General features: G+C 42.3%; 1 protein-coding gene across 2 annotated transcripts in view; it reads left to right on the top strand.

Moving 5' to 3' along the window:
- fgf2 (fibroblast growth factor 2) overlaps positions 1-21,966 on the top strand; it is a 115,465-nt gene that overhangs the window by 17,321 nt on the left and 76,178 nt on the right. Inside the window, exon 2 of one of the 2 annotated variants that reach the window (XM_041188683.1) lies at positions 10,833-11,132. The exons of the other annotated variant lie outside the window; for it this stretch is intronic. Within the exon in view, the coding sequence (XP_041044617.1) occupies positions 10,833-11,053 (221 nt within the window). The 3' untranslated portion in view covers positions 11,054-11,132. Of the gene's footprint in view, positions 1-10,832; positions 11,133-21,966 lie in introns of those variants that run through there. 2 annotated transcript variants of the gene reach the window in all.

The following is a 21,966-nucleotide window of genomic DNA, read 5'->3' as shown; positions in this document are numbered from 1 at the left end:
AAACATTCTTTCTGACTTTTCTTCTCACTTAACCTGTTTTTTGTACTCTGGTGTTTGAAACTTTTGGAACAGGAAACAACTGTGATTTTCTTTTATAATCTTGAAAGCATCAAATAAGTCACCTCTAAATCTTGGCTTTTTTGTAACCTTTTCATTTTAACTTAAATTCCTGATATTCAAAATTGCCTTCAGTGCTCATCTTTATAGATTATTAACTAAAATGCGAACACACACAATTGTAACCTTGTGACACACCATTGGTGATAGTTTGAGAGGTAGGCAATGGAGAGTAGGGATAGAGTTTGTTGTCTGATTGCCTGGATGTATCAAGTGGTCCTGGGATCTGTACTGGGGCCTCAGTTTTTCACCATATTTATTAATCACTTGGATGAAGGAATAGCAAATTGCAGATCCAGGTTTGCAAATGACTTAGATGGCACAATAAAGTAAATGGATGTGAGCAGGAAGTCACAAAGGGACATGGACAAAAGTAGGAGAGTAGACAAATTGTAGTGCAGTTCAATGTTGGACGATAAGAGGTTATCCACTTTGGATCTGAAAAAGGTAAAGTGGAATGTTTTTTTTTCATGTTGAGAAACTTGGAGCTGTGGAAGAGCAAAGAGATTGTTGTATTCATGTTGTTACAATCATGAGGTTTATAAGATTATTTTGGGACTGTGTCTTTAGGGTAAAAAAAAAAATGGAGTCATGTGACCCGTTCTGAAGACTGCCTGACATGGCTGTTAAGGATTAAAGGGAGTGTTGTATTGCTGGAAAGAAGGTGTTCACACTTGGAGACAATGGAAGCAGCATCTGTGTTTAAAGTGGTTAGACTGCTAGTCTCCAGAGTCCAAAGAAGATGTTGATTAGTTGCTTGTAAGCAATTATGCTCACTTTCAATATATAAGAATTGGGGTATCAAGGATAGCTAATCAACATTTCTATCTGGATACAAGACCTATTTTTTCTTATTGCCATGGAAATGGGCTTTGAGAGGGGCTGGGTTTCTAAGGTATCCCAGAAAACTCTCAGGCGCAGGCAGTCTGCCAGAATCTGGGAGAGAGGGAGCAGCTACAAGGTGAAAGTCTCTAAGGTTCACTGCACAGGTGAGAGTTTCTGGTTGGATTAGAAAGATCAAATTTGAGACGATTTGAAATGAGGCTGGAAGGTTCGCCTTGGCTGTGCTAGAGGGAGATTCTCGAGGAAAAACCCTCATGGTGAGTGTGTGTTCTGGGGTTCAAAGTTACCATGCTGGGAAGGGAAAGGAATGGAAATAAACCTTCATGAGCTAAGCCTCAATTTGAACTTAATCAGAGAAAATCAAATGACTACTTAAGGGACAGTGTAAAGTATAGCTGTGCAGTGGGTTTTTTGGTTGTGTTAAAAGTAAAAGAGGAAAGTTCTGCTCTAGTTTAAAAAATACGTTGCCTTCAAAAATAGTATTTAGTTAAGTGCTTTTAATTGTTTAATCTGTTACAGTAAAAGTCTTAAAATGTGAAATCTTGTCAACCTTTTAGCTATCAACTCGAAGTGTATTTTTTTTGTTATTGATCTCTACAGGGATCTTCAATGTAAACAAGTTATTAAGTATATGCACAGATACAAGAAGTAATAATAAAAAAAACAATTGAACCTTTTATCTATGAATGTTGGTTTTCAAAAATGAATAAATGATGCTTGACTGTACAGAGCCTTGGTTAGATGCCCATCTGGAGTATTACATTTTGGTTTTTGGCACCAAACCTCAAAATATAGGCCTTGGAAAGGGTACAATGAAGAATAACCTGAACCAAACTAGGGTTTCATAAATTTTTAGCTTGTTTCTGTGACCAACACCTACAACTCTAGGATTATCTTGGAATGGGCAGGGTCCACAAATGCAAGATAAAGCCCCAATGGCTGCTTTTAAGAAACACCTCTCCCCTGTGCCCTCCAATCTCGGTTCCAATAAAATATGCAAGAAGCACACCATTTTGTTACTAAAATTGAAATAATCAATTTAGCTGTCGATGCTGCACCTTTTCCTTCTCTTTCCCACTCTAACCTTGAACTCTGATCTCTCTCTAGTGTCTGTCTCTGTCTTCCCACAGGAATTTGCTGAGTTCATCATCATTTAAGACACACATTCCTTGATCTCTCAACTCTATTTCCACTTGACTGCTGACCACCCATCTTCTGTTCCTGGCCTCCATAATAGCTGATACTGTAAATGATTTTCCATCCTCTGTTCTTGTGTCTCGCCCTGCTATTATTACCTCTCCCCTCAATAAAGCAGGACTCTTAACCGTTCTGTTCTTGCAAACTGCTGTCCAGTCACCAACCTTTCCTTTCCAAAGCACTTGAATATGCTGTTGCCTCTTAACTCTGTGCCCTTCTTTCCTGCAGCTTTTTGAAAAGGATTCAAACCCTGTCAGTGCACTGAAATGGCATTAATCATTCTCACAAATGACTTTTTCTGTGATTGTGACTGAACTGTACTATCTGTCTTTGAAGCATTTGACTACACTATCTTCCTCCAACACCTCTCCTTTTGTTGTCCAATTGAATAGACAGCACTTGCCTGGTTCCGCTCCTGCCTAGCCAGCCATGGGAATCAAGTCTCCTGCAATAACTTCTCTCTGTGCCTCCCACCGTTATCTTTTAGTTCCTCAAAGGGTCTCTTCTTGGGCCCTACTATTTCTTATTTATGTGCTGTCCTGTTCCATCATCTGAAGGTACATCAGGCTCCCTGTGTATATTGATGATGCCCAGCTCTACCTCACCACCATCTCTCTTGAATCTTTTACTGCTTCCAAGCGATCAATCACTCACCTGACATCCACTCCTGGATGGGCTGAGATTTCCTCCAATTAAACCTTGGGAAGTATGAAGCTGCTATCCCTGGTTAAATCATAATATTTGCAACCTTGACTTCCTATTTGGCCCTCAGCTGAGCTTTCCACTATTCTCTCAAAGACTGCCTACTTCCACCTTCATAGTTTTGTCCCTGCTTCAGCTGGTAAAACCCTGTCTGCTTAAACCCTTTTTCCTTTTAATTCTCTGCCTAGTGTTTTAAACCAATCTAATTTTGGTAAAATATTTCATGTGTGCTTGTGGATTCTTACAGGCTTTTTTTATAAGAGTTTAGGTAAAACTTTATGTACTTAGAAATTGCTACTTGGGTCAGCTTACATAACTGGAATTTTGGAAGGGTTTTGTAGTTCTAAGATCTCCAAGTATTAAATCATCTTAGAATTGCTCCACAGGAAAATTGCATTGGGCTTTCTGTGAAGGGTGCATTTTAGTTCATGGAGAGATTCCAAACTATTCTTTCTGTGTAGATGTAGATGCTTGTGGTCAGTATGCAACAATTTCACTGAGGCAAGCTGCTTTTCAAAATTGTTATTTGACATTTCAAGAACCTAATTAATGAAGATAAAACTAATTAATTACCTTAAGCACTGTACTATTTTAGTGCTCCTTGTTGGTGAGGAATGCACACCCAAGGCTTCAGAAGGAAACCTTCAGCAATTGCAAGCCAAATCTCTGGTGTCCCTTTCTTCCACCACCAACCTCCCCTTAGCTCTGTAGCCTCCCCTGAGCCCCACCCAGGTGAAGTCTGAGTGCTGTGGTCTATCCTCATGGGTCCCAGGCTGCTGGGTAGGAGGCAATCCAACAGTATTGTAATGAGGCCTATTCTCCCCGAGATAAAAGCAAAAACTGCAGATGCTGGAAATCCAAAACGAAAACAGAATTACCCGGAAAAACTCAGCATCGGCAGAGAAGGAAAGAGTTGACATTTCGAGTCCTCCTGACCCTTCAACAGAACTGAGTGAATATTAGGAGAGGGGTGAAATATAATCTGGTTTAAGGTGGGGGGGTTGGGGGGAAGGAGAAGTGGGGGCGGGGTGATGGTGTGGTTGTAGGGACAAGCAAGCAGTGATAGGAGCAGATAATCAAAAGATGTCACAGACAAAGGAACAAAGAGGTGTTCAAGGTGGTGATATTATCTAAATGAATGTGCTAATTAAGAACGGATGGCAGAGCATTCAAGGTACAGCTCTAGTGGGGGTGGGGTGGAAAGACTAGCAGGGCATACAAGATTTAAAAATAATGGAAATAGGTGGGAAAAGAAAAATCTTTATAAATTATTGGACAAAAAACAAAAGGAAGGGGGAAGAAACAGAAAGGGGGTGGGGATGGAGGAGGGAGTTCAAGATCTAAGGTCGTTGAATTCAGTATTCAGTCCGAAAGGCTGTAAAGTGCCTAGTTGGAAGATGAGGTGCTGTTCCTCCAGTTTACGTTGGGCTTCACTGGAACAATGCAGCAAGTCAAGGACAGACATGTGGGCAAGAGAGCAGGGTGGAGTGTTAAAATGGCAAGCGACAGGGAGGTTTGGGTCTGTCTTGCGGACAGACCGCAGGTGTTCTGCAAAGCGGTCGCCCAGTTTACATTTGGTCTCTCCAATGTAGAGGAGACCGCATTGGGAGCAACGAATGCAGTAGACTAAGTTGGGGGAAATGCTGCTTCAATTGAAAGGAGTGTTTGGGCCCTTGGACGGTGAGGAGAGAGGAAGTGAAAGGGCATGGGGAGGTGCCATAGATAGGGGTTGAGGAGTAGGAGGTGATGGAGGAGTGGACCAGGGTGTCCCAGAGGGAACGATCCCTACGGAATGCTGCCGGGGGGGGTGAAGGGGTGTTTGGTGGTGGCATCATGCTGGAGTTGGCGGAAATGGCGGAGGATGATCCTTTGAATGTGGAGGCTGGTGGGGTGATAAGTGAGGACAAGGGGGACCCTATCATGTTTCTGGGAGGGAGAAGGCGTGAGGGCGGATGCACGGGAGATGGGCCGGACATGGTTGAGGGCCCTGTCAACGACCATGGGTGGAAAACCTCAGTTAAGGAAGAAGGAGGACATATCAGAGGAACTGTTTTTGAAGGTAGCATCATCAGAACAGATGCGACGGAGGCAAAGGAACTGAGAGAATGGGATGGAGTCCTTACAGGAAGCGGGGTGTGAAGAGCTGTAGAAGAGGTAGCTGTGGGAGTTGGTAGGCTTGTAATGGATATTGGTGGACAGTCTATCACCAGAAATTGAGACAGAGAGCTCAAGGAAGGGAAGGGAAGTGTCAGAGATGGACCATGTGAAAATGATGGAGGGGTGGAGATGGGAAGCAAAATTAATAAATTTTCCAAGTCCCGACGAGAGCATGAAGCAGCACCGAAGTAATCATCGATGTACCGGAGAAAGAGTTGTGGGAGGGGCCTGGAGTAGGACTGGAACAAGGAATGTTCCACATACCCCATAAAGAGACAGGCATAGCTGGGGCCCATGCGGATACCCATAGCCACACCTTTTATTTGGAGGAAGTGAGAGGAGTTGAAGGAGAAATTGTTCAGTGTGAGAACAAGGTCAGCCAGACGGAGGAGAGTAGTGGTGGATGGGGATTGTTCGGGCCTCTGTTCGAGGAAGAAGCTAAGGGCCCTCAGACCATCCTGGTGGGGGATGGAGTTGTAGAGGGATTGGACGTCTGTGGTGAAGAGGAAGCGGTTGGGGCCAGGGAACTGGAAATTCCTCTATCCCCACCCCCTTTCAGTTTCTTCCCCCTTCCTTTTGTTTTTTCCAATAATTTATATAGATTTTTCTTTTCCCACCTATTTCCATTATTTTTAAAAGTTGTATGCCCTGCTAGTCTTTCCACCCCACCCCCACTAGAGCTGTACCTTGAGTGCCCTGCCATCCATTCTTAATTAGCACATTCATTTAGATAATATCACCACCTTCAACACCTCTTTGTTCCTTTTGTCTGTGACATCTTTTGATTATCTGCTCCTTTCACTTCTTGCCTGTCCCTACAACTACCCCACCCACCCCCCGACTTCTCTACCGCCCCCCCCCCCCCCCCCACCTTAAACCAGCTTATATTTCACCCCTCTCCTAATATTCACTCAGTTCTGTTGAAGGGTCATGAGGACTCGAAACGTCAACTCTTTTCTTCTCCGCCGATGCTGCCAGACCTGCTGAGTTTTTCCAGGTAATTCTGTTTTTGTTCCTAGTCCCCAGATCCGTTTATGTATCTCTGCTTTTCAAATATAGTAAAATCTTCATTATCCAGCATGCGGTGGGAATGGGTGATGCTGGTTAATCAAAAATGCCAGTTAACGGAGAGTTCCATTTACCAATGGAATATAGTGGCAATACTTGTAGCATGAACTAATATGCAAGTACTCAGGAAGTAAAAACCATTATTCCTTTGACTTCTGATCTTCAACAGTACATTAAAACACAAACCAAAGTAAAAAATAATACTGTATATAGGTATGGTTTCTGGATAACTTCGTAATTGCTTCCAGCCGGTAAAGTGAGATTCACATTAGGGGAGCACCAGAAATTCCGGCTAGGAGAGAATTGAGGTTGGTAGAGTGCCACATAACATAAAGTTTACTGCATTTATCTCCTTCCCTTTTAAATTAACTTTTGGCATTACCTTAGCACATGCGGTGAAGATTCCCATGGCCTAATAGATCTAACACAGATAAAATGGAATCAAAGACTAGCAGGCAGAACTGTAACTGAACAATGAACTGCCTTTGGAGAGAGTTCAAGTCCAGCCAAGGTATATTCCCATGAAGGGGGCAAACAAATCCAGAGCTCCCGGGATGATGAAAGATTAGACCATCCCCAATAGCACTAGCCAATTGCCCTGTAGGGAAACAGGCTACTTGGGAGCTGCGCAGAGGGAGTTGGAAGCAGCATATATAGAGCCCGGGGATCGGAGCACGGCCTTTCCTACCTGAGGGCTGAGCAGAGGTGTGCCATCTCAGCTGCTGAAGAAGCTTGAATTTAGAAAAAACAACTGTGACATCTCAGGAAACTAGTAAGTTGATTGGCTGGTAAGTGCTTGGTGTAAGAGACACTGTTAATCGCCAGCTTAGGACACAAGATTTAAGGTAGATCTAATAAATAAAAAGAACTAAAGCTAAAATTAAAAAAATATATAAATGTTAACCAAAATAATTGAAGCAAATACCCAAAACACACAACAGTGCAATTAAAAATCGTATAACCTTTAATTTTATTTGTGGGTGGTACTAGCAATTAGTAAGCACAGTAAATTGCAGTATACAAAGAAAATAACCAAATAATATATGCAACAATGGCAGGGCAGATGTTGTATTGCAGCTGTGGAATGTGCGTCTCTTGGACACCAGAGCGATCCAGGACAAACACGTCCTTGGGAAGTGCGGGCAGCGGGAGGAATTCCAGATCAAGATTATTGCTCTGGAAGCAGAACTGCAGACACTGTGCAACATAAGGGAGGGGGAGAAATACCTGGACACTTTGTTCCAGAAGACTGTCACATCTCTTAGAATAGGGTCATCAGTTTTGATCAGCAGTGAGGGACAGGAGGCAGGTAAAGGGACCGAGCAAGACAGGAGCAGAGGAGCCTCAGACTTTGCAATTGTCAAACAGTTTTGAGGTGCTCAAAACTTGTGTGGACAAAAGCAAGGTCTGCAAGGTGGATGAGCAGGCTGGCCATGGCACCATAGTATAGGTTCAATTTGGAGGAGCAAATAAGAATCTGGTGGTAGTAGGGGACAGTATAGTGAGGGGGATTGAGTCTGTTCTCTGCAGCAAAGAGTGAGAGTCAAGATGGCTGTGTTGCCTGCCTGGGGCCAGGGTTCGGGACATCAGTTCAGGGCTGGAGAGAAACTTCTGGGGTATGGGGAGGATCCAGTTATAGTGGTCCATGTGGGTACCAATAACATAGGCAGAACTAAGAAAAGGTTTCTTCATAGTCAGTATGAGGATCTAGGCATCAAACTAAGAAGTAGAAGGCATAGGGCAAATAAGATTAGAGAGATGAATGCATGGCTCAAAGACTGGTGTGGGAGAAGTAGGCTCTGGTTCACGTGGCACTGGCATAAGTACTGTGGAAAGTGGGGGATGCATCATTGAGATGGCCTACACCTGAACCATGTAGGGACCAGTGTTCTCGTGAGCTGCTTAACTAAGGAGGTAGAGAGGGCTTTAAACTAAACAAGGCGGGGTAAGGGATCAAGCTTGGACAGATGTTGCAAATCATCGGGTAGAGTCAAAGCAGGAGAGATAACTAGTAATATGGGAAATGAGGGTCTGAGAATGGCAGGAAGGGAAAGAGAAAAAAAACCTAAGAATGCACCAACAGTCAAGACTGGATGTTACAAAGATAACAAAAAGACAAAACAAAAGGCCCTGTGTCTGAATGCACCTAGCATTCATAACAAAGTAAATGAATTGACAGTGCACATTGAAGTAAATAAATATGATAGTCTTTACGGAGACATGGCTGCAGGATGGGAAGGATTGGGTCCTGAATATTGAGGGGATATGACATTCAAGAAGAATAGGAAGCTAGGTAAAGGTGGAGGGGTAGCACTGTTGATCAAGGATGGCATTGGTGCAATAGTTAGAGATGACCTTGGTTCGGGAGCTCAGGATGTAGAATTGGTTTGGGTGAAGATGAGAAATAGTAGGGGAAAGAAGCCATGAATGGGAGTGGTCTATAGGCCCCCTAACAGTGACCACAATGTAGGACAAAGTATACAAGAATAAATATTGAATGCTTCTGATAAAAGGATGGCAATAATCATGGGTGATTTTAATCTACATATAAACTGGAAAAATCAGATTGGTGGTAGTAGCCTGGATGGGGAGTTCATAGAATGTTTTTGAGACAGTTTCTTAGAGCAGCATGTTCTGGAACCAACCAGAGAGCGGGTTGTATTAGACTTGGTATTGTGTAATGTGACAAGATTAATTAGTGACCTCAGATGACACAAAGATAGGTAGGAAAGTATGATGTGTGGGGGGACTTGAGTTTGCATACGGATATCGATAGGTTGAGTGAGCGGGCAAAAATCTGGCAGATGGAGCACAATGTGGGGAAAATGTGAAGTTGTTCACTTTGGCAGGAAGACTAAAAAAGCAGAGTATTACTTAAATAGAGAACGACTGCAGAATTCCAAGGTGCAGTGGGATTGTGGTGTTCTCGTGCATGAGTAACAAAAAGTTAGTTTGCAGGTACAACAAGCAATTAAAAAGGCTAGTGGAATGCTATCTTTCATTACGAGAGGAATTGAACATAAAAGTAAGGATCTTATGCTTCAGTTGTACAGGGCATTGGTGAGACTGCATCTCGAATACTGTGTGCTGTTTTGGTCTCCTCATTTAATGAAGAATGTTAATTCATTAGAGGCATCTCAGAGGAGGTTTATTAGATTGATACCTGGAAAGAGTGGGTTGTTTTATGAAGAAAGGTTAGACAGACTGGATTTGTTTTCGCTGGAGTTTAGAAGAGTGAGGGGTGACTTGATTAAAGGATACAAGATCCTGAACAGTCTTGACGAGGTGGACGTGGAAATGATGTTTCCCCTTGTGGGTGAGTCCAGAACTAGGGAGCACTGTTTTAAAATTAGGGGGTGCCCTTTTAGGACTGAGATTAGGAGAACTTTTTTCTGAGGGTTGTGCGACTTTGGAACATCCTGCCTCAGAAGGCGGTGGAGGTGAGGCCATTGAATATCTTTAAGATAGAGGTAGATAGATTCTTGTTAAGCAAAGGAATCAAAGGTTATCGGGGATAGATGAGAATATGGAAATAGTAATACAAACAGATTTAGCCATGAGCTTATTGAATAGCGGAGCAGGCTCAGTGGGCTGAATGGTCTACTTCTCCTATTTCATATGTTCGTAACTAGTCTGGCTTGTACGGGTCCTATCTCTCCAGAACTGATCCCAATATTCCAAGAATCTAAAGCCTCCCCCCCAGCCATCAGCACCATTTCTCCAGCCATGCATTCCTCCGCCCTCTCCTCCTACCTCCATACTCAAACATGCATGGTACTGGGAGTAACCCAGAGATTACTACTTCTGAGGTCCTACTTGATTTCCTAGTTGGTTCCCAGGACCACATCTCTCTCTATCTATGCTGTTTGGTATTTGTGTGGACCAGAACCTCTGGCTATTTGCCCTAGGCCTTCAAGAGTGCTCTGCAGCTCTTTGGTGACATCCTTGACCCTAGCACCAGGAAGACAACATACCATCCTGAATTCACATCTACGGCTGCAGAAATGCCTGTCTGTTCCCATAACTAATGAATCTCTGATCACGATTGCTCTTCCAGTTTTTTTTCCTGCTCTTCTGAATAGCTGAGCCAGCTATGGTGCCATGGACTTGGCTCTGGCAGCACGCCCCAGATGAACGATCACTTTCATCAGTATCAGAACTGAATACTGTTTGGAGTGTTAGATGCACTCAGGGAACTCCTGCACTACCTGCCTGTTTCTTCTTGACTTGCCTGGTGGCTACCCGCTCCCTTTCTCCCTGCATACTCTTAAGCTGTGGGTGACCACATCTATAAACATGCTATCCATAAAGTTTTCAACCTCGTGGATGCACCACAGTGAATTCAGCTGCTCCTTAAGTTCCAAAACCCAGAGCTCGAGCTGCTGCAGCTGATGACATTACCTGCAGATATGGTTATCCAAGATGCTGGAAATGTCCTGGAGTTCCAACATAGAACAGCATGGGCACTCCAGAGGTTGGAGCTGCCCTGACATTCCTCAATCTATTAAATAATAAAGCTTACAGCTTTAAAAAGCCTCACGAGCTGCTACTACTATTCTTCTGTTGTCACTTAAATATGATGAGGTTGATTGAAATGCTTTAACCTTTTTATTATTTAAAAAAAATTCCCAACTTCTTATGCTAACTACCTAACTTTGAAGAAAGGGAAACAAAACTATAATACTCACCAGTCAATTAACTCAGAGCCTTCCAATGATGTCACAGTTTCTTTTTCTCTCTCACTTCAGTGATCCTGACTTGCTGCACAGCCGACATCGCCGCCACCTACCCCCACAACCCCGCTGGTCTCTTCAGTCTCTTGGTTTCAGAAGCGCCAAAGCCATCTAAGAGAAAGCAGGGTATTAGCTCTGTCCACCACTATGCACAGTGGCAGCAAGTGCGTACCACCCCCAAGATGAACTGCAGCAACTCACCAAGCCTCCTTCGAAAGTACTTGCCAAGCCTGTAACCTCCTACCACCAAGAAGGAAAAGGGCTGGAGATGCATGAGAACACCACCTGCAAGTTCCCCTCCGATTCATACATTGTCGCTGGGCCAAAAAACCTGGAACTCCCTTCCTTACTGACAGTGCTGGGTGTACCTATACTAGATGGACTGCAGCGGTTCAAGAATGTGGTTCACTACCACCTTCTCCAGGGCTGTCAGGGGTGAACTACAAATTCTGGCCTCACCAGTGATGCTCACATCCCATAAATTAATAAAGTAAATCTAGAATACCAGTCACCAACTAGAGCACACCTTTTAACTGTAAAAGATGCAATATTGAAATATCTTTTGCAAAAGCAGTATTTATAAATGTTGTATAACTCTGATATTCTGGATGTGGAGCTGGAGCTGGTGTGGGGCAGGAAAGGAAACTCCATTAGTTGATAACCATTATAGAAGTTGGTGATTACTTCAGGTTTGTGTGGGCTGATATTGTGAGCTAACAAATTAGACAATATTATCTATTTTACATTACTTTGAATAAAATACATTTTGGACGGGCTTCATGATAGAGCTCTGTGACATATGGAATAAGTAGGTTGACTGTCCTTGTTTCTTGCTTAAAGTTCTTAGAACAATTTAATATGCAGGCTATAATGTCCTATTGATGCAATTCAGTGGTGCAAACCTGGATCTACACCTGACTCGTAATCTGCAAGGCTACAGACCGGGGGCTGGAAGGTGGGGATTAGAATGGGCAGCTGTGTTTTTTTTTGTCAGCCGGTAAAGACACAATTGGTTGAATTGCCTCTTTCTTTGCTGTATTTTTCTATGGTTCTAACAGTTCAGATCGTTATGATTCCCATGAGGATCCGTTTTTTTTAAATAATTTTACCAATGACTTCCAAATGGCAAAGTTACCAGAAAACATTTCATTTTATAACTTCTACTTTACCACAAGTTGGAATCCATATAAATTAACAGGCAAATCACAGTCTGTACAAACTATAAATTATACATGGAATAGCAGACACAACAAAGACTATCTCATGGAGCCTCTAGGTAGTCCATTCCCCCTGTAGGATCCCTGTTTCAACCGCACAGTTCTTCCAAGCAGAATTCCAGTTTCTTTCCTTCAAGGATTTAACCGATTCTCTGGAAACCTGAAGCTTCCACGTAAACAGGGTTCTACCCAAGCCATCTTGTACATTTATAACGCACTTCTTTCCAGAACCTTCTCAACTCTTAGCTCCCGCTGAGAGTTGGTAGTGTGCATCTACCAGAAACACCTTTCTTTGCATGATATGGCCGATTCTGGCAATCAGTCACTTGGAAGTGAAGGATGCAGCGGCTTTCCAAATGTTCAGGCATCCAGCTCTCCAACTCTGCATGCTGACCACCTCTCCTCTCCAGCTGTTCTGTTTTCTGTGTGCCACATGGTTGTGTATCTTAACTTCCTTCCTTACTGCTTCTAGGTCACTGGTTGCCAGGTCACATGGAACAGTATTTCTTGCTATCCAAAAATTATAATTGTTCCCTTTACAATTAATACAAACTCTTAAAAGTTCTCTTCAAATATATTTTTTGAACAATTACAAATTCACTGCACATCTTAAAGTAATTACAAATTTTCCTTATTACTGCTTCTGGGTCAAAGGCTGTCACAGCATTGAATTGTTACCTTTTTAGTTGAGTTGGCAAGTGGTGTTAAAGAAAGGTAAATGTACTTTCCCCAGAGAAAATAATTGAAGTGGATTGCCCCATGCCCCTCACTATCTACCAGTCGCACCTCATTGTCTGTTCCATACATGTTACTAGATGGAGAGGCTGGTGGTAAGATGATGGAAGAAATATTATTTGGCTATCTAGACACTTCTTTGAATGTTTGTTTATTCTGGCTAGATTCCAGTTTTGTGGTAATTTTCGTGTATAAAAATTTGAGACATAAATTGGATTTAATGTTTAAGAATTCATAGTTTTTATGTCAAATATTTGTTTTGCAACTATGTATTTGCCGAACCATTTGGAATGAGTATTGTGAAATAAAGTTACATTTAATTTGTTGAATTTGTTGTCTTAGTTGTGTTGTCAAAATGAACAAACCAAGTCACAGCTGAACACTGAAGTGTCTAACAATATAGTTCTTATATTTCCAGGATCTCTAATTTTTGTAACTTGTATCATGCCTGGCTGAAAACTGTAGAATGTTAATTAAGTTATCACAATCCCTTATTTGGGACCATACATGACACTTTGAGGTAACATGATATGGTAGCCATCTTGGCTCCCTGCTAAAGGTATAACAGAAAACTGAAACTTTTTTAGAGTCAGAATTCCATCAGAGGGTCTGACAGGCAAAGCCATTGACTGCTGCAGCCAGTTAAGCAGCAAAGTGACTACCTACACTATCTCGAAAGAGAAGCTAAGCCTCTTTCTCTTTCCTATCTTCAAGTCCACTTATGAAAACAACCTCTGGGCACAGCAACTCTAGGAGCCATCACAACTACTGAGAGCTGTCTGCATTTTAGAGACCTTTGTTTCAGCTAAAATAACAACTTGACTATGAAACATCAGGCCTGCTCTGAAATAGAGACTGAGTTAAATTCCATTTTTATAATTACTGTTTCACCTTTTAGCTGTATCTAGTTTTTGTGCATGTGATATTGTGGGTGAGCTATCATGTTTATGTTAACCTACAGGGCAAGTGTGTGAGAAATAAATTAACCTTCATTTTAAAAATAGCTTGCTGCTGGGTTATTTAAATTGACTCAAACACTCCAAAGGTAAGAAAATACACAATCCACAAACCTTTTATTGCTTGATATTTGTAACATCTTAATGTTTTCCACAATAGTGATAGAGTTGGAGCTTTGGCATGGGCGATTGGTGGGATGGGGGGAGAGAAGAGAAATTGTCCAGATTCTAAATCCTCATTATCTAGTGATAGAGGGAAATAAACTTGTGGGCTACAGGGCTAGAGTGGGACTGAGTGGTTTGCACTTGTAAGGAAGATGTCTTTTTATTTTCTGTTGGACTGGGGATTGGAATTGCAATGTCTACAGTTTCAGGAACATGTCCACTGGAACGGGGTGAGAGATATATACAATGTTGCAGTCCTGGAACAGTGTGTGCCATGAAAAACAGGATGGTGCCAGAAAGGAGTCCTGGATCAGAGAGCTGCCTGGCAACAATGTTTTAATTGGCTCCTGACCAGGTGACTGGGTTTTGTGAGAGGACGGGGGAGCAGAATAGCTCCTAGCCTGAAAGGAACAAGACCCAACACCTCTTTCTCCTGTGTGTGGAAAATTCCAGTAATTTCACTATAATAGCTAGCTGGCTTTTCTTTTGATATCTCTATAACCTGCACTCTCTCTGAAAACTCCTGTCAAAAGGCCAAGGGAAGAACCTTTTAAGAGGCGTTGAAAGGCAAGTGATTAATCAGTGAACTAAATACTGAAAGTGCTGGAAGACCACCTTGTGTCATCTACAAGAACTGAAAGCAATTTGGAAGACATTAATCAAAATCAACCCATCGAATCCTGTACCCTGGATTGGTGCTACTGAACTCTTTTATCCCACCCTTGAAATCCATGTTTTGTGTGTGTGTGTGCGTGCATGCATGTAAGAAAGAAGGGTGGGTGTGTGTGGATTCGAGAATGGGGTGGAGTTTAATTATAATGTTAGAAGTTAGCAGTTCATACTTCTTTCTTTTGCCACAGTATGTTCATAAACAGTTGTTTACTTAAGTTTACAAACCTTTTGCTCATATTCTGTTAACCTAAATTAAACAGTTAGGTAGAATTGGGGCAATCTGGTGGTTTGGTCAAACCTTTCACATTTAGCGTGGCTTGGGGAACGGTGGGGCTTGATATTACAGCGCAGTGAGTCGTGACACTCACTCTCTCCAGAGAACTGGCATGGACTTGATGGGCCACATGGTGTACTTCTGTGCTGTAATTGCTTTGACTTCTGTGGAGGTTCTTAGCCTGGTACTGCATGAAGGAAAAAAGAAGCTCACTTAAATTTGAATTAAATTCAATTTGGTTCTAAGTAGCAACTTTTAAATGTGATTATATGTTCTTTGGATAGGTGCACAAAATATTGACAAGCCCTCTGCAGCAACCTTTTGGCAGAGGATTTATAACAGCATGCTTCAAAGTCCCTAAAAATAAGGAAGCATTCTGTGTTTGTGCATTCTCCATAAGTCTCATTTCTGCAGTATATTTCAGACATGCACCTAGGAGTGCAATTCAGTGTGGAACGAAAAAGATAATAATGGGAACCCAAAGAAGCACCAAAGAAAAGGCTTTTGAAAATAGAGAAGAGGTGACAATGTGGGAATTTAGGAGGGAGTACCACAGAGCAACAATAACAACTTGCAAATATATTGCATCTCTTTAATAAACGACACGTGGTAACGAGAAATTTTAAACTTAATGCATTGAGGGAGTAAAAGCACTGGGATCGAAACCGTGAAAAGAATATTTGTCAAAGACACTAGACTAAACCCCGATCTCTTTCCCTTAATTCCTTGACAAGGAATTTTCTAGGGTTCATTATGTATACTACTTGGGAGTTAATTGTACTAAAATTGGCAGCAGAATTGTCTTGCATCAGACAGTTTAAGTTATATTAATATTTACATTGCCAAGCTCCCATCAAGATCTGCACAAGGCTAATGAGTGAATTAATCCTTTCTTGCGAATTATTAAAGAATCATAGAGCACAGAAGATGGTTGTAATTGTTGGAGGTCAACCTTCTCATCCCTGGGACATCACTGCAGGAGTCCCTCAGGATACTGTCCTCAGCCAAATCAACTGCTTCATCAATGACCTTCCTTGGATCATAAGGTCAGAAATGGGGATGTTCGCTGCTGACTGTGTAACATTCAGCACTATTTGTGACTCCTCAGATACTGAAGCAGCCTGTGTCCATAAGCAGCAAGACCGTGACAATATTAAGACTTGGGCTGACAAGTGGCATGAAACATTCATGCCAAACAAGTGCCAGGCAATGAGCATTTCTAACGAGAGAATCTAACCATCTCCCCTCGACATTCAATGGAATTACCATCGCTGAATCCCCCACAATCAACATCCTAGGGGTTATCATTGACAAGAAACTGAACTGTATCTGATATTTCTATTCAAATTTTGCGGCTATGAGAGCAGGTCAGAGGCTAGGAATCCCACGATGAGTAACTCACCACCTGACTCCCCAAAGTCTGACCACCATCTTCAAGGCATAAGTCAGGAGTGTGATGGAATACTTCCCACTTGCCTGGATGAGTGCAGCTCCCATAACACTCTAGAAGTTTGACATCATCCAGGGCAAAGCAGCCCGCTTGATTGGCACCACATTTACTCCCTCCGCCACCGATGCACAGTGCCAGCAGTGTGTACCATCTACAAGGTGCACTGCAGGAATTCACCAAGGCACCTTACATAGCACCTTCCAAACCCATGACACTACCATCTAGAAGGACAAGGACAAGGCAGCAGATACATGGGAACACCACCAATGGAAGTTTCCCTCCAAGTCACTCACCATCCTGACTTGGAAGTATATCGCCGTTCCTTCACTGTTGCTGGGTCAAAATCCTGGAACTCCCTTCCTTACAGCACTGTGGGTGTACCTACACCACATGGACTGCAGCGGTTCAAGAAGGCAGCTCACCGCTGCCTTCTCAAGGGCAATTAGGCATGGGCAATAAATGCTGGCCCAGCCAATGAAGCCCACATGCCTTGAATAAATATGTATACCTCCTGATCCACAAAGCTTCTCCATCATCTACTAGGCACAGGTCAGGAGTGTGATGGAATACTTTCCACTTGCCTGGATGAGGGCAGCTCTAACAACACTCGAAGCTTGACACCATCCAGGACAAAGCAGTCCACTTAATAGGCGCTCTATCCACCGCCTTCAGTACTCACTTTCTTCACCATTGGCGCATTAAACACACTGCTGTCACTATCTACAAGATGCAATGCAGCAACTCACCAAGGCTCCTTCAATAGCACCTTCCAAACCCACAACCTCTACCACTTAGAAGGACAAGGGCAGCAGACGCATGAGAACACCACGCAGGAGAAATTCCCCTCCAACTCTCATACACTATCCTGAATTGGAACTATATTGCTGTTCCTTCAGTGTCACTGGATCAAAATGCTGGAACTCCCTTCCTAACCGCACTGTGGGTGTTCCTACAACAGATGGGCGGTACCGGTTCATGAAGTGAGCTCACCACCACCTTCTCAAGGACAATTATGGATGGACAATAAATGTCTGACATTGATATAAATTAGTGAAATTAGATTAGGATTAGATTCTTGAGAGGCTGACAAGTTTATAGCATTGGCTACAGATTAAAGTTCATGTGGCTCTATTTGATATTTCTATAACTGTACCACCTGATACTTTGAGCAGCCATCGATGGATATATTGTGCAGTGTTTCAAGGTAATAGTGTAATGTTACAGACAGAGGGCGGGTGGGGGTTAGTTTAAACAGCACTAATTCCTCCTCTCTCCATCTGTTCATAAACAGGCGTTTTGATTTGTTTCCCCCTTTATAAGTGGTAACGTGTTTCCCAATCCCTCGGTTTTTGTGTGATCTAATCTTCTATTAGTAACCCCACAACAAACTCGAAATAGGATGAACTAAAAAAGGGTTATTTTATTGCACATGTTCAAAGACGTGAAAGGAGGGGTCGTAGCTTCACCTCCACACTCAGACAGTAAAGAATGGGATAGAGAAAATAAGGTTTAACAGTACAGAGACCACATAGAAAATAAATAATGGTTCACATGAGTTCCAGAGTTTAGAATCAAAGACCAATAAAGTATTCCTCCACTGATGTTGGCAGGCTGAAAACTGATGATGTAGAATTCACTTTTCTGATGGTGTGGACTACATGAGATGAGATGGCACACAGAGATGAATCAGTCTTGTAGGCAATGGTTCTGAATTCCCAGCAGAAGTAGTGTAGATGGGGGCCAGGTATACCACCTGGGCAGAGCTCCTAGTCTGTGAGGTTACTAGTTAGATGGTAAAGAGCAGACTGAGGCTTTTCAGTCCAGCAAGGCAATATTACTTGTTCCACAAGCCAGAGGCCCATGTCACATGACTCCCACCACTCCACCATCTTTAACAAAGGATGTGTATCCACCGTCTGGATTCCATAGACTGTTAAATGTCTCAGCCATTAGGAGTTGAAAGGAAGATTATGAGGCCTTCGTCTTACCAGAGGATCCATATCCTTCTGGCCAGCTTGGGTTAGTATATGCAGATGGCCTTTGTAAAGCTCTCTTTGAAGTTGGGTGGTACAGTCCACAGGCAGTTGTTAGTGGCTTCTCAGAGATAATGAGGTGTGTGTTTTCCCTAAACTGCCAAGCAACTTCTTTTGTTTGGGGGTCATAAACAGACATAGGTTCAGCCATTTTAAAGGTCTTTTTTCAGTTTTAACATTTTAGAAATAGCAATGAACATATCTTTGTATACTTTAATAAAATATACATAATGTGAGGTCAGTCCCTCACAGAAAAAAATGATGGATAACTTGAAATGAGTGGAAAGCATCACAGGTTGGCTAGTATCATAGGTAGATGCTATGGATTTATATAATTTTTCAAACAAAGAAAATATAACATGGTGCGTTGGGTATGTAATACTCCATGATCAAAAAAAGGTGGGTTTATGGAAGCCATACAAAAGTTGGTCTAGTGGCCTGGTAGATGCAGCTTGTGCTTGGGAGACAGGAGATCAGGGTGTTTTAAGGTGTTAAGGGCTGACTCCATGTGAGTAATGTAGATGTACTGTGCTTGCATTTTTGCAATAGTTGATGTGCTGCTATATAATATAAGAAGCTAAGTCTTGTACTACTTGAAATATTTAAGTTGCTGCAACTAGACTCAGATTTATTAATTAATATTAGTTGGAAGGGCTAAAATCTGATGGGTTACCTTGCTTTCCTCTCTTAGGATTGCGTTAGCTTTCTGAGACAGTCAGAATGATGAATCTGTCTGTAGAGAAACACTGTCTATTTCTCGTCTTCTGGTAGACTCACCTTCTGTGCCGATTGATGTATCTGCACTAGCTGGATTAAATTGTGCTTGCCTTCATTGCAGGATAAGTTTTACATCTGAATAACACTGGTATGTGCCAGGTATAGCCATATAAACTTTTTTTTACCCAAAGAACTCATCCACAGGGAGTGGTTGAAGTGAATATTGCAAATTTAAGGGACACTAAACAAGCGTATGAGGGAAAAGGGAATAGGTGGTTACAATAGTTGATTTAGAAGAGAAAAGATGGGAGGAGACTCAAGTGGAGTATAAACACTGGCATGGATTAGTTGGGCAGAATGGCCAGTTTAAGTGCCAATTATCCTATGTAATGCAATCTTATCTTCTGTAATATTCGTATCTCTCCATCTGAAATGCACTTTCCAATTTTAGAGATCCCATATGTATATTAGACAAGAACATCTCCACCTTCTACAAAGATTACTGCAAGAACCAAGGACAGAACTTTATTGTCCATCTTGTATTAGCTTCATTTGCAAAGAAACCTTCTCAATTTTAAAGACCAGTTTGAGTGACATATGCTAGAGAAGTTTGGTCCACATACAGCCTTGATATCTCTAGTGACTTCTAAAATCAATGAATAACCAGCATTTAGACATGTTGAGTTTCTTATTTACTTTCTGGCTTCTCCAAATATTGTTCATATAAAACCTTTCACCACTTATGGTAAGGCAGGATGTTTTTACATTGGGCCTTTTGACTTGTTTCCTATCCTTGAGAAGGAATGTTCTGATGGTATAAACCTTCATGGCTCAATTAATTTCTACCCAGCATTCAGTCTGGTTACTGACCTATTTTGAGGACACATTTAAGGCAATTCTTGGGGCATTTCCCCTACCACTGGCACAGTGACCAAAGGAACATTGAATAGATTGATGTCATAGAAATGAAATGTTTATGCAGGAATACATAGGCAAGGTAGATTTTTGACATTTGAGGGTGGAACAGGTGGCAGGGTGTGAGGCCACAGCTAGATTTCAAAGTGAGATGGTTTAAGGTAATTCCCTGGGCTAAAGGTGGGGTTACAGGTGGGGACTGTAAAAGTGGGATCATGATTTGAACAAGAGTGTTTTGAGTGAGTTCTAATTTGTGGAAGTGGGGAAGTTAGCCAGAGCAACATTTGACAAAATGAGTTTTGCAATAGTTAGGATGTAGATTGAATTTTGATCACAATAGGAGAAGAGGTAGGTCTGGAGAGGCTTGTCTGCAATTTTATTGTTAATGGGAAAGAAGTCATGCTGTCAATGCTGCAGTTATTGCCCATCCCCAAGAAGGTAGTGGTAGGCTTTCTTGAAGTGTCATAGTGTTAATGTTGATTATACATGATGTTTGGTACTTAATTCCAAAATTTTGATCCTCTTGTGATTGTGTCAAAGTCAGGTTGGTGTGTGACTTGAACTTGGGGTTGATGGCATTTCCATGAATTTACAGCTCTTGTCCCTTTTTGGTAGTGTAGGATGGAAGGCTTGAAGTACCTGTTGTTGAACTACCTGTTACAATAAATGCTTCCTTGAAGCACTCCTGCAGATCTGACTGCTGTAAGCATTGACCACCAACCCGGCCCCATCCCAACCCCAACCCCAAATAAGGCAGCCATCTTCCTTTGTGCCAGGTATACTGCCAGCCACTGACCCATCGCCCACCCTCCCTGACATTTGATCTTGTTTTTGCTTTGGCTGCTTTGTTATATTTGCTTGAATGCTGCCTTGATGTTGAGAACAGCTATTCTTCCCTCTTGTCTAAAATTGAGCTTGTCATATTTGAATTAAAGTTGCGATGTGATCTGAAGACAAATAGACAGGGAGCACCTGAACTCAGAATTGGTGAGCAAATTGTTGGTGAGTAGGTGTTGCTTAACAGTACTGTCAATAACTCATTTTGCTATTATTTATAGATAGGATATATCTAACAATTTTCCACAATTAATATGAAGTGAAATGATAGTGCTGGGGGAGGTTAGGGGATGACTAATGCTCGTGCTCATATTGTGAGCAGCATGCTAGGATGTTGTTGGGGCCCAGTTGTTTTGTGTAGTGTTTTAATCATCTGTGGGATGTGAGCATCGCTGGCTAGGCCCTTGAGGAGGTAGCGGTGAGCTGCCTTCTTGAACTCCTGCAGTCCCTGTGGTGTAGATACACCCACAGTGCTGTTAGGGAGGGAGTTCCAGAACTTTGACCCAGCAACAGTGAAGGAACGGCGATATAGTTCCAAGTCAGGATAGGGAGTGGCTTCAAGGGGAACTTCCAGGTGGTGGTGTTCCCATATATCTGCTGCCCTTGCCCTTCTAGATGGTAGTGGTCATGGATTGACTACATGCAGTCAACTACTGCTTAATGTGGTGTAGTTAAGGGAATTAACTGGACATCAGCATCTATAATAACGGGACCTCAAGAGGATGCCAAATGGAATTGTCTGCTTGGCATTTTGCAACTACTTAAGCCTTGTCTCTCACTTGTGCTTGGCTGCACCATAGTTGAGGCAGGGGTTATTTATAGAGCCTTTTTCTCTGATTAGTTGCCAGATGGTTCACCTCCATTTTGCATATGATAGCGCTATAAAGAATTACTCTGATCCTTATGTTGAGGCCTCTGAGTTCCAACTTGTAGTTTGATGCTTTCTTGTTTAGCATACATAGAGTCTTGTGTTGTAGCTTCACTTGGCTGGTGTCTCATTCTAAGATTTGCTTGATTTCCTTTGTCTCTTCCACTTTGCACGGCCGTAATGACACACTCTAGTGCAGAGTGTACATCACTAAAGATGTAATTTTGTCTTCACAACAACCGTGTGACGGTGACTGCTGCTGATATTTTTTGCTGGCCATGTCTGTCCATATAAGTTGGTATGGATGAGG

This window comes from Carcharodon carcharias, chromosome 1 (assembly GCF_017639515.1).
Source record: "Carcharodon carcharias isolate sCarCar2 chromosome 1, sCarCar2.pri, whole genome shotgun sequence".
NCBI lineage: Eukaryota > Metazoa > Chordata > Chondrichthyes > Lamniformes > Lamnidae > Carcharodon > Carcharodon carcharias.
The sequence above is the reverse complement of the archived record's forward strand: the minus strand, read 5'-3'. Positions and strand labels throughout refer to the sequence as shown.